General features: G+C 33.8%; 1 protein-coding gene across 1 annotated transcript in view; it reads left to right on the top strand.

Moving 5' to 3' along the window:
* Dpyd (dihydropyrimidine dehydrogenase) overlaps nt 1-14,123 on the top strand; it is a 778,600-nt gene that overhangs the window by 624,494 nt on the left and 139,983 nt on the right. The window contains exon 19 of the mRNA XM_078026796.1: nt 4,878-5,020. Within this exon, the coding sequence (XP_077882922.1) occupies nt 4,878-5,020 (143 nt within the window). The remainder of the gene's footprint in view (nt 1-4,877; nt 5,021-14,123) is intronic.

Here is a 14,123-nt window from a genome sequence, read left to right as displayed (position 1 = left end):
TTTAGATATCAGTTTCATTGCCTCACTAAACATACAAGAACAATATAGAAGGTAATGTCCAAGTGTTTTAGTCAGTGTTTTCGCTGCTGTGACTAAAGGATCTGCCCAGAACAACTCTAGAGGAAAAAGATTTTACTTGAGGGCTCATGGTTTCAGAGGTCTTAGTCCATAGAACAGTGCCTCCATTCCTCAGGTCTCTAGGTGAGGCAGAACATCATGGCTGAAGAGTGTGGCAGAGGGAAGCAGCTAACATCATGTGATCAATAAGCAGAGCTCAAGAGATTCCTCTCTCCAGACACAAAATATATTTCCCAGAGCCATACCCCAATTCCTACCTCCTCCAGCCACATCCTACCTCTTCAATTAATCCCATCAGGGATTAATTCACTAATTGGGTTAAGACTCTTACAACCCAATCATTTCTCCTCTGAACTTTTCTGTATTTTCTCACATGTAAGCTTTTGGGGGACACATCACATCTACACCATAATACCAAGTAAACTAAATAAGGACTCTCTCTGAAATCAGTTGTCCCTGAGGGTTACCCATAGCAGATTATACTAGCAAACTCTTCAACAATTTTCAACATATGCCCTTGAAATATATTAAATAATTTGTTCCTCAAAATGATTGTTACTACTCTTCTCATTGTTTTGTAGATGTCACAATTGATTACAGTGAAATTAATATAATCTTTCACAAAATCAGCTCGTAATTAGTGGATCTAGGGTTCAAGTTCGGCAGTAGGACCCATTGTCTGATATAACTAATTCATCCTAAAACTGATTTCTTTCTAGAATTTGTATTGATAATCTTTATAAACTGTATGATGATAAAACAAATTTTAATTTTTCCTAATGGAAAACTGGTACACAGTGTATAATTGCACTAAATCGTTTACATTGAAACAACCTACCTAAGATCATGAGAACTGGTGTTTGGAATATCCATCTCAGGTATATGGAAAGGTCATAAACTGATTAATCAGAAAACAAAGATATAGGTACCTAATAAATATTTTGTTTATAAACTGATGAGCAGATAAATGAGTAAGTGAAGACTGATTAAGCAATGCATCATGACAAGTTCATAATACGTTCACATATGCATATCAGTACATAATTCTGTAGTTATTATGTAGCATTTTTCAAATTGTATTTAAGTGATGAAAAATGATAATGTCATTTTCTTGAGGAAAAATGTTTCATCAAAATTAGAATAATTAACTTAATTCAAAATCTCTTAGTAAAATGATTTTCTAAAACATGAATCAATCCAAAAAAGTTCTGTGCAGTTTATCAAAGAAGATCTATATCCTCAAGATATTGATTTGCATTTTAAGTGTGACTACAAGGAGGGCCTACATTGATTAGAGACCAAAAGTTGCAGTTCAGTCCAGTCCATTAACTACTCCAGAAGGACCCTTCAGTGCCAATTAGAATTCTTGGCAGGGATGTTGCTATTCAAAGATCTGGTTCTTCTTTTGTTTGATTGCTTGTTGTTTGTTTGAATTCACAATTTGTATCCAGTCCTGGCCACCTAAAATGGCTTAGTTTTTATTTAAAGTTTCTGAACAGATGAAACGGAATGGTGGGATGTAACTGAATTTCCTGTTAGGTTCATTGGGCCACCCCATGTAAATGAAAGCTTAATTTAAATTGCATGTTACCTCTTAATTCATTGCAGCTTATATGATTGCAGTTTCTTGATTTAGACCTTGTTTTCTTAAGAATGGAGACTACATTCACATTTCTTAAATCTCTCAAATTGGCTTCTTCCTGGTCTTTGATCTAAAAACATTGTTCATAGCAGTGACATAATTTAAAAAATTGTTATCTCCACTGTGACTCTACAGTCTCTAGGAATTTTCATTGGCATATACACAATTCTGTATCATGTTGTGTATGTGTGAGACAGGGTCTCACTGTGTTGCTTAGGTTCTCGCTTTGGCTGAGGCTGGCTTTGAACTCATAATTCTCTTGCCTCAGCCTCCCCAAGCCACTGAGATTACAGGCATATGCTACAGTGCCCTGCATATATATTTTTCTTTGCACCAAATTTTTTTTGTCTTGAACTTATTATTTCTTCATTCCTGTCATCTTGAAAGTTAAAAAAAAAATTCTGTATTACAATTTAGAACGATCCTTTTACCTACTTCTAGTTTCCTTTGAGAAACCTTTCTTGGAGAATGAAAACCATTTATAAAATCTATTCCCCATAAAAATGCTGAGAAGAGGTAGATTGCCTGTCATACTAAATTAGTTGAGTTATTTTTTTAAAAAATCAAATGAAGTTTATAATGGAAATAAAAACTTACTTAAAAAATTTACTGTTGCCCAGCAGCAGAAAGATCTGGTTCTTCATTTTTGAATCACATTTTCTTAGAACATAATTGCCCTTAATATTTTTTAAAAACGACAACTCTATTAGTTTTAAAATTTTTCATGTTCATTAGATGGATTAGAAAAGTTTTAGAAAATGAAGAAAAACATGAAATAGAATATGTCATATTGATGTAATTCAACATCTTCAAATGCCAATGAGGATTTGCTGATGTTTTTTAACACCTGTGTAATAATGTTGCCCTTTAAATGAAACTGGTTAAATTTTCAAAGCTGTGTCCTGGGATTTTGCCATTTGATGTCCATTAATATCAATTGGAATATGTGGCCAAATCCCTGTATACCACTTTGAAATTTTACCCCTTAGTGTTAATGATAGTCTTCTAACAGTGCAGTTAGAAATAAATTATTTATCTGCTTAGTTCAAATTTCCTTTAGTCTCTTGGGTCAACTAAATAAGGGTGAGTTTGAATTCCAATATTTCTTTATTACTTCAAAGTAACATGTATATAAAGAACCCATTAGCTTAGTATGTATTGAGCATGTCAGTTATATTATGCAGAGATACTGTATACTTATCTGAGGGTTTAAGTTGTAGATTTCTGTAAAAGCCTCCTTTAACTTTTATCTTCATTTAGATTTCTTTTTAATAGAGCTATTCATATGTATATATAAATGCATATATATACATAAATTGTGTCTGCTATATTAGCTTCCTTTATGGTTCAAACACAAAGATATAATTGATAAATCTTTTGATATAAAAATATAATCTCAATCTCCGATTTCTAATTTGCCTTAATACTTATGTGTGCTAAATGTCTATTATGAAGTTTTAAAGTATCAGCATAGAATCTTTTGACTAAGAAATACTAAATAGAGGAAATTTTTTAATGTTTAGCACAAGAAGCACAAATTTCCACACTTCCACTTGGTTTTAAGTGCAAAAGCACCTTTTATGCATAAGTTATATCTATCTGAAATTGATATAAACAGAATTTAAAAGTTTGACTTTTTTAAAGAACTTATTGTTTTAGAATAGATTTAGATTCACAGCAAAAACTGAGAGAAAGGCAGAGATTTCTTATATACCAGCTGCCCCCATATGTTGGTAACCTCTCTCATTATCAACATACTTCACTGAAGTGATAAATTTGTTACAACTCATGAATACACTGATACATCATTAGTACCGAAAGCCCATAGATCATATCAGGGTTAACTCCTAGCATTGTGTGTTTAATGAATTTGGATAAATACATGGCAACATGTGTCCATCATTATAGTATCACACATACAGTATTTTTATTGTCTTAAAAATCCTCCCTTTACTACTTCCCCAACTACTGGTCTTTTTACTGTCTCCATAGTTTTGCCTTTTCCTGAATATCATTGCAGTCATTACCATACAGTATATAGCCTTTTCAGGTTAAAAGCCACTGATCCCAAGCAAAGTGCCAAGTGCTTTCTTGAAGTGAGCACTGCAGTAAATATATATTGACAATGCTGATAATTGTGCTTGTGGCAACAGAGGAGATGAAAAGTACTACATGCCTTTTAGTACAACTTTGAATCAGTTGATGTTTGAGTTGTTTTTTAAGCCCTGGTTTAAGGCAATGTCAAATTCTTACATAAAAAGATCTATATTTAGTTCAGAAAATGACCTTAAAGGACTGTTGATTTCTGAGTGAATGCCAGGAATATCCAAATGTTTCCTCTATTTCATAATCATTGATGCTCTTCAGGATATTTAATACTTGAGGACCAAAAGAGCTTCTGTACAGTGTATTGATGTTTGAAGTGACCACAAGGTGTTCTGTCCTTTCAGGCAATATTCATGACTATTATGGAAAAGATCAACTGGTAATGTCTGGCTAATGAAAAATAAATTTATACGCAGATGTATGAAGACACATGCACTATAATTACTAGATTCTAATAAATTCTCTTTAATTTGGTTAAAATTTTCTAATATGTGGAAATTTACATTAGGCTCATGCTGTTTTCTCAAAGTATTTGAAATATATGTACAAAGAAATATGGAATCTGCAATTTTGTCAGCACCTTGCTTGTTTTACAGCATCTATATTCACACCAGCTGCTTTTGACTTTGCAGAAACATAACAGAGTTGTATGTCTATTTATGTACTGTATGTGATTGGTTTTGTTTTTCAGAACCTGCTGTTCCTTGTTCTTTTTGAAACAGATGCTTGAACATTCCATACAATCTTTACACATTGCTGTATGTCAAATTGTAATTTGCATGTATTTTATGCAAGAGTTCTAGGGTTGATATACCCACTTCATAACTTGTCTGCATTCAGTAATAGCATTAAATTTCTTACATACACATGCATTGACAAATTAACATGCTCTGAAACATAATGTTTATATATTATGCATGTATATATCTTAAACAGAGATGAAGAAATGTGAAATTTGCCTGATACAATATTGACTTCACATATGATAACTATAAAGCGACATTTTCCAATGGTCAATGTGTTAACCTTTTCTAATGCTCATTTTCTGTAGGGACAGCAATCAGACCTATTGCTTTGAGAGCTGTGACCTCCATTGCTCGTGCTTTGCCTGGATTTCCTATTCTGGCCACTGGTGGGATTGATTCAGCTGAAAGTGGCCTTCAGTTTCTCCACAGCGGTGCATCAGTCTTACAGGTACTATTTGTGTTTGTCCTCTAACAAAGAGGTGTGGGATTTAAGTGGCAGCACTCACTGAGTTCCTCTTGTGAGTAGAGAACAAACCCAAAGTTCATTTACTGTCCTATTGAACAGGACTTACTAATGCTCCATATTTAGTTAATATATTCATTTATCCATCTGTCTCCAAAATAAATGAGACTAGGTACCAAATGCTTACTGTATTACTGGATTAACAAAATACATGAAAGAAGAATCTGTGTAAAATAAAATTTTCACTGAAAGATAAAATGAAATCAAGGATAAGCCCAATACATGATCTGTGCTACAAGGTACTGGAGGGATTACCAAACTTGACTCTGTATTTCCTGGCACACAGAGAAAAAATTATTGGTCTCACAACTTCAAAATATAAAAAATTAATTGTTTTGTTTATTGTGATGAGATACTGGGTAACTTGACCCTCATATTCACAAAGGGATGCTTTGAGATGTGGTGAATTGTACTTTCTATAGCACTGCTACAAATAATACAAATTGGTCATTTTTCATTATCTATACATTAGTTTTTTTTAATGTTGCTCAACATAGGCCTAAAAGTGTTGGCACATTTTAGCATAAGCATTTGTTTGAAGGGCTAGATATTCATGTTTTGAAGTCTGACTTGACCTAAATAAAATTTTTTATTTAATAACTACACCATCATCTCTCAAATAAAACTCCATTAATATGACTTCTCACTATGATGTATTAATGGCAATTAAAATCAGAGAGTTTAACATCATTCTCTCAAAACACAAAAAGGTTGAGTGCAAATATCTTGTATTGCACATTTGACTATCAGAATTAACATTGTCTTATGAAATTTATAAATTAAGGTAGAAATTATACACATATCAAAATGAAGGTAGATTTCTGCTTCCAAGAATGTGGAGTAGACCTAAATTTCTGTGTGCTTTCCCTAGTACAACAGAAACCTGAGTGTGTGTGTGTGTGTGTGTGTGTGTGTGTGTGTGTGTGTGTAAGTAACATGAAAAGACTCTGAAAGATGGGTGAGAAGGCAGACTGGCTAGGGAACCTCAAAACCTAAGGAATTAAAGAGTGATGAGTTTTATGACTTGATTCTTGTTTCCTCATATATGCCACACTAGGTGCCAGCAACCCAGGAACAACAGAGATGTAGATGAAAAGCCTACTTTTTTATAGCCACAGAACAAGGAAAGGAGCAGTATAGTAAAGGAGATGAGTTTTGGACAATAACTGTTCTACTTTAGCCAAACATCACATGTAAAAACTGCATTCCCAAATCCGTTTGTATGAAGGACAAGTGGGGATCCTAGAATAAGTATCTCCCCACTCTAGGCAGACCCATGTCCCCACTGGCAACAATGAGCTTCTGCATGTGGGAAGCCTGAACTCCCATTCAACCTGAGTGTAATGAGGTTTCCCTCATCCTGTACCTTTGGGTGATATAAAGAATGTCTACTGGTAGTCAGGTCTTTGATTACCACTCTGTGGTAATAAGGCTTTTTCTCTTTATGGTGTCATTGAAAACCAAGTAGGTTTTAAAATTGCAGCTTTTAAAATTCCATGTCCTATACTCTTAGGAATTTAACTATAATATTATGTTGTACAAATACTCATGCCCCTCCCATCCAAGGAGCTATTAGTTAAGCTTAGTATTGAGCCAAGACTTTTATTCTCTCTCAGTCATACATAGCAAGGAGCCATGCCTGTTGGGTGTCAGAAAACATCAAATAGGGAACCTGACGTCTATATGGCAGTAAAAAGACAGCACCCTCCTTTTCCCTTTTCAGTGTGATATCCAGAAAGCCAGCCCCCACAAAAAAAAAGTTTAAATAAGATGAAGAGTGTCTTAATACCCAATATAATAATATTTCAATGGAAAATTACTCATTCTACAAAGTCCCAGGAAGATCTTAGGGTACATGATAAAAGGCCAGTTGGTACATACAGACACCAACATATTAGAGATGTTAGAATCATCTACAAATAAATAATCATCTATTTAAAGTTGTTATGATAAAATTGTATTAATAAGCAATAGAAAACATGCTTGAAACAAATGTACAACAAAATAAGACAAAAAATTCCTGAGAAAGAAATAGAGAATATATTAGAATTAAATGAAAATTTATAATTTTCATTAGAATCAAATGAGAATTTTAGGATTGAAAAAATCCAATAACCGAGAAATAAAAATGTACTCAACAATAGAATGGAGAAAACAGAAAAAAGAATTAGTGCAATGGAAATTATCCAAGATTAATACAAGAAAATAAATTGAATAGAGCCTGTGGGAACTGTGAAAATATAATAACAAATCTAACATTTGTTTATCAGTCACAGAGGAGATGGGAAAGAAAATAGAGATGAAAAAGAAACAGTGACTGAAAACTTCTTCATTTGTTAAAAAAGATATAAAACTATAGATCCTAGAAGTCAAGGGAACCCCAAACAGGATACACTCAAATAAATCTATACAGAAATACATCATAATAAAATCTTTGCAACTAAAGACAAAGGAAAAGATTTGGAAGCAGCAAAAGAGAGATTTAAGACAAGGTTTAGCGGCACCCAGAACTCACCTGTTCTGTGAGGTAAAATGAAACACTGCAGTGCACTTTCTTCATGAGGTGAGTGACCATAGGAGAATGCTGGAATTCAATGGCAGACAGACAAATACTCCAAGAAACCATGTGTTATGGTTTGAATCTTCAGTGTCCCTGAAAAACTCATGTGTTGAAGGCAACATTGTTCAGAGGTGGGGCTCTTGGAACATAATTGGATAATTGATCCATTGACCTCATCAATAAATTAATTCACTTATGAAATAATAATTTGATGATTATTGGGAGATGGTGGAAACTATAGAAAGTGGGACTTAGTTGGAGGAAGTGTGCCCTGCCTCCTTCTCTGTTTCTGCTTTGTGGCTGTTACGAGGTATTAGGTTTCTTCTGCCATGCCCTTCCACCATGATGTTTCTGAAGCTCTGAAAAAAAAAAAAAATTTCCTCCTAAGTTGTTTTTCTTAGGCATTTTTTAAGAGTTAAAAGCTGACTAATTCATGCAGAGACTTTGGATAATGGAATAGAGGGTAAAACAAAACAGCCCAGTATCAATCACATAGAAGCACAGGAAGGGGAGTGCCCCTTCTGTGAGGTAAATATAAGTGAGGAAGAGTTCCAGTGAGCGCCACTGGCACAGGATTTAGTATTGTATAGAAATATACTCTAAACAAACAATAGACCTAAGATTTGCATGGCAAACTAGCTTTGGAGAAGTTCTCTGCCCTTGCCTGAATATTCTCATGGGGATATGACTGGGAGCTATCTTGAGAAGAGTCCTAATTTTCTGAACTTACTGTTCTGGGAGTCAAAGACCCCTGAATTTTCCTGTCTCTGAGAACTCATGGAAATTACACTACACAGACATATCAGGAAGTAGGCTCAAGAGTCAATTCAAACCTAGTGGGAGAAAATCTGACAGCAACTTTCTGAGAATTTTATGCAGTGGGAGATCAGACTGAAGCACACAAGGGAATGAAAGTCACTTCCCTTTAGAATCAGTGGTTCAGCAGGCCAGATATCAGAGTCCAGGGCAATGAGCAGTCACATGTAACAATCTAGAAGAGCCAAATATAACAACTTGAAAAAGCCAAGGCTGGGAACACCAGGATCATAGATAGCAGAATGTACAGAACCCAAAGCCATACCCTATCAGCGAGATCTATGGGACTACAGCTTTTCTCTGCCCTTTGTGGTATACCAGGTCATGCTGCAGAGTTGATAGTGCCTCTGCCCTCTAAGCACACAGCATAAAAATGTATGGTGAGAATCTTTGGAGAGCTCCACATTCTGCCCTACATCATTGACATGCTGTGAAATCAGTATCTGTACTGATTTCAGAAGGCACAACTCAAATGACTCCAGAAAGAATCTATCTGGGAAGCTCTGCATTCTGCTCTAGATACCCAGATACAGGTGGAATTTAAAATGCCAGATAGACATGACCAGAAAATAACATTTACACAACATAATAGTATAGTTAAATTCTTAAGAGTATAGAATATAGAATTTAAAAGCTGCAAGAGAAAATTGGCAAGTAATAATTAAAGGCAAACCCTACAGAATAACATTGCAGAAGAAATTGTAAAGGCCAGGAGAGTGTAGAATGATGTGTTTCAAATCCTTAAAGAAAAGAATACCCTTATCATTATATCTAGCAAGCTTATCGTTTGAAATCAAAGAAGAAATAAAGACTTTTCCAGGTACTCATAGGCTAAAAGAATTCATGAGCACTAACCCCAGAGAAGCAATAAAAATTAACTTAATCATTTGAGCACAGGAAAGAATAAATATCACTAGAAGAATAGACATGCAAATGATAAGTAGGTAAGAATCAAACATTGTCAATATGGTAAACCATTAAATGTCTAAGATGTATAAGACAGGAAGAAATGAACATAATAAACTATTCAGAAGAACCTAATGAACAACTACAGATTTTTCATCAATGGTCTTGAATGATCTTGATTCTCCAATTAAAAGATACAGATAAGTTGATTGGATAAAACAAATAAGAACCATGAATATGGTACATGCAAGAAACTCACTTCAACTACAAAGACAAACACAATCTGAAAGTGAAAGTCTGGAAAATGACATTACAGTCAAATGGAATCAACAAGCAGGAAGGAGTAGCTATACTTGTAGCCAACAAAACAGACTTCAAATCAAAATCAGTTAAAAAGAAAAAGAAGGTCACTACATTCTCATGAAGGTCATCAAGAAGATATAATGATTAAAAATATATATATACACTCAATGTTGGAGTATCGGACTTTAAAAAATAAATACTACTAGAAATAAAGGAGAGATAGATCCCCCCCCAAAAAAAATAGTGGATGATTTCGACACCCACCATCACAGATAGATCATCCAGACCAAAAAAAAAAAAAATCAAGAGAGGCATGAGTTGAATTATACTATAAATCAAATGAACTTAACAACTTAACAGATATCTACAAAATATCTTTGTAATATAATATCCATCCAAGAAGTGCAGAATACACATTTTTCATTAGCACATGGTACTTTTTCAAAATAGATCACATATGAGGCCATAAAGTATCTTAACAAATTCAAATAAATTCTTGCATGTTAACAGGCAACAGTGGAATGAAAACAGAAACAACAGGAAGAGAGACTTCATAAGTTATATAGATGTGTGCAGATTGAGCAAAACACTATTGAACAAACAGTGAATATTGAAGAAATTGAAGGGAATTAAAAAACCTTGAGATTCAAATGAAAATTGAGATAGAACATGCCAGAACATATGAGATACAACAAAGGCATAATAAGAGAGAAATTCATAACAATGAATACCTACATTAAAAAAAAACAAAATAAGAGAGGTCTCAAATCAATAATCTAAAGATAGATCTCAAGGTCAAACCAAACCCAAAATCATTAGAAGGAAGTTAATCATAAAGATCAGAGCATAAATAAATAAAATAGAGATGAGAAGAACAATGTAACTGATCCATTAAAGAAAACGCTGGTACTTTAAAAACACAATTGACAAAATTTATCTGAACAAACCAAAAGAAAGAAAGAGCCAAATAAATAAAAGTAGAGATGAATGAGATGTGACAACGGATACCACTGAATTGGAACAATCATTAATAAATATTTTGAAATGTTAAATGCCAATAATTTGGAAAATCTAAAAGAAACAGAAAAAAATCTGAACACATGTGACTGAACAAAATTTAAGCAAGAGGGTATTAAATTCTCAAATAGATCAACAACTAGTAATGAGAATCAAGAAGAAATAAAAAGTCTCCCAACAGTGAAAACCCAGAAATGAATACATTCAGTGCTTAATTTTACCAGACTTTTAAAGAAATGATATAAATACTTCTACAACTATTTTATAAAATAGAATTCATTAAACAAAGCCAATATTGCCCTGCTTCCAAAACATAATTAGGGCACAACAACAATAACAGCAAAGAAAAATAAAGACCAAGATTTCTGGTCAATATAAATACAAAAATTCTCAATAAAACAATTGAATTGAATTCAACAGCTCAGTCCAAAGTTCATACATCTTGATCAAGGTAGTTTCATTCTAGGGATGCAAGAATGGTTCAATATATGCAAATCAATGAACATAGTACAACACATAAAGAGAATTAAGGATCCAAATCACATGATGATCTCAATAGATGCAAAACTAAAACCTATGATAAAATTCATCATCGCTCCACAATAAAATCCTGAATCAATTTGGTGTGGAAAGAAAACCAAATATGACAGTCCTAACATCAACATCATACTAATGGAAAAAACTGGAAGTATTTCCTCTAATATCAGCAATGCAAAAAAAAAAAAAAAATGTGAACAAGCCAGGCACAATGGTGCATGCCTGTAGTCCCAGCAGCTCAAGAGGCTAAGGCAGGAGGATTGCAAATTCAAAGCCAGCCTCAGCTAAGCAATTTAGTGAGATTCTGTCTCTAAATAAAATACAAATAATAGGGCTGGGTATGTGACTCAGTTGTCAAGTGCCCCTGTGTTCAATCCCCAATAACACTCCCCCCTAAAAAAGTGTGACCAATTTCATAGCTCATATTCTACACAGTACTAGAAATTTTAGCCAGAGAAGTAAAGTAAGAGACAGAAATAAAAGGGTATGGATAGTATGGTGGAAGTTAAACTATCCATGTTTGCTGATGATATGAGTCTATAATTTGAAAACCCTAAAGACTTGATCAAAAAACTCTTAGATCTAATAAACAAATTCTGCCAAGTATCATTATACATAATCAACATACAAAAGTCAGTAGCTTTTTTATGCAATGATAATGAATGTACTAAGGAAGAAATCAGGAAAGAAGTCCCAAAACAATAATCTAAAAAAAATCTAGGAATAAACTAAGGAAGTAAAATTCCCTCCAATGAAAATTATAAAATATCAAAGAAGGAAATGCAAGAAGACACAGAATATGTAAAGATCTCCCATGTTCTTAGGTTGGGAAAACTACTATTGTTAAAGTGGTCATATTACCCCAAACGATCTATAGATTCAATGTAATTCTCATTTTAAACAATGTCATTTTTCAAGATGTAGAAAAAGCAATCCTAAAGTTTATATGAAAACACACAAGTCCATGAACAGCCAGAGCAATCCTAAACAAAAAGGGCAATGCTGGAGGCAACACAATACCAGATTTCAAAATATACTGCAATCTATAGCAACAACAATAATATGGTATTAGTATAAAAACAAACATGTAAACCAATGGAACAGAATACAGAACCCATATATAAACCCATACATCTGCATGCAAGTAAGGATTGACCAACAAAGGTGTCAAAAACACACGTCAGAAAAGATAGCCTCTTTAATGAATGGTGCTTGGAAGATGGGATAGGCACAAGTAGAAGATTGAAACTATACCCCCTACCTCTTATCTTGTACAAAACTCAACTCCAAATGGACCAATGACCTTAATGTAAGATCTGAAACATTAAAATTACTCAAAGAAAACTGAGGGAAACACTCCAAGACATTGGCACAGGCAGTGATTTTGCCAATAGAAATACAGTAGCTCAGGAAGCAAAACCAAGTATTGACTAATGGGATTACATCAAATCAAAAACTTCTGTACAATAAAGGCAAAAGAAACATATTCAACAAAATAAAAAAAAATGATCTACAGAATGGGTGAAAATCTTTGTCAGCTATCCTTATACACTGTTTTGAGGGACATAAATTTGTACAGCTGCTATAGAAAACAGTATGGAGGTTTCTCAAAACACTAAAAATAGAACTCTAATATAAACCAGCTATTCCACTTTCAAGCATAATATCAAAAACATGAAACAAGTATATAAAATATCTGCATACCCATGTTTATTGCAGCATTATTCACAGTAGTTTAGATATGGAATCAGTTGAGGTATTCATAAATAAATGAATGGATAAGGAAAATATGGAACATTATTCCACAATATAGAAGAATTCATGCCTGTCATTTGCAGGAAAATGGACAAACTGAAGGATATCATATTATGCAAAGTAAGCTATGCAAAAAAATTATCACGTTTTCTCCCATATTTGGAAACCAAAGAAAAGAGAGAGAGAAAATAAGGAAAGAAAGATTACCTGAAGGTTGAAGAGGGACTATCAGGGAAAGGGAAGAGAACTAAGAGTAGTAAGGAGAGTAGTAAGGAGAGAGGGAAGGAGAAGACTGGGTGAAAGGAAAGGTAGATATGATCAACACATGATATATAAATGTTGTAGTGAAATCCATTAATTTGTAGAATTATATGTTAATAATTTAAAATGTAGCTAAAGAGAAATGACACCTATCTGAAACAAATACAAAATTCTAATGACAGTGGATTCCTTATCAAAAACCTTGGAGTCCAGAAGGAAGTAGGGAAATATTTTTTCAATTGTTGAAGGAAAAAAAAAATCTGTCAGCCCAGAATCCCTGTTTCTCACATATAAAGAGAAAGTCAAGACCATCTCAATTGAGGAAAAACTGAGAACTTATTGCCAGAAGACTTGAAAGAAAAGAATGGCTAATGAAATTTCCTTAAGAAGAAAGTAAATGATAAAAGAAGGCACTTTGGGGACATGGGGAAGGAAGAAAGCATATGGAGCAGTTTCTTCAAATAGAATCTGGAAGATAACAGAAGTCTGGGCTTGAATATGATCTGAATATATTTACATGAATACAAAAGAAATACCTGGATAGGAAGAAGCACATGGGTTATGAATAGGTTTCAGAATGGACTCTTGCTCCTTGCCAGACATATGATCATCATCATGTCACCCTAGGAATTGAAGGTTGTCAACTGTCTGCCATGTACTGATTGTACTGCCACAACATATGGTATTTCTACAACCCCCACAAAAGGAAAATAATTCTATACTTTTCTTTGTATTACTTTATTGACATTCACTAAGGCTGACGGAATGAAGGTGGTATGGAGAATATCACACAACTAGTGTTAAAGCCAGAACTCAGATCCAGGGCTTCATGACAACAAAACTGCCTGGTCACACTGCCTATCCCACCTCAAA

This window comes from Ictidomys tridecemlineatus, chromosome 11 (genome assembly GCF_052094955.1).
Source record: "Ictidomys tridecemlineatus isolate mIctTri1 chromosome 11, mIctTri1.hap1, whole genome shotgun sequence".
Classification (NCBI taxonomy): domain Eukaryota; kingdom Metazoa; phylum Chordata; class Mammalia; order Rodentia; family Sciuridae; genus Ictidomys; species Ictidomys tridecemlineatus.
The sequence above is the reverse complement of the archived record's forward strand: the minus strand, read 5'-3'. Positions and strand labels throughout refer to the sequence as shown.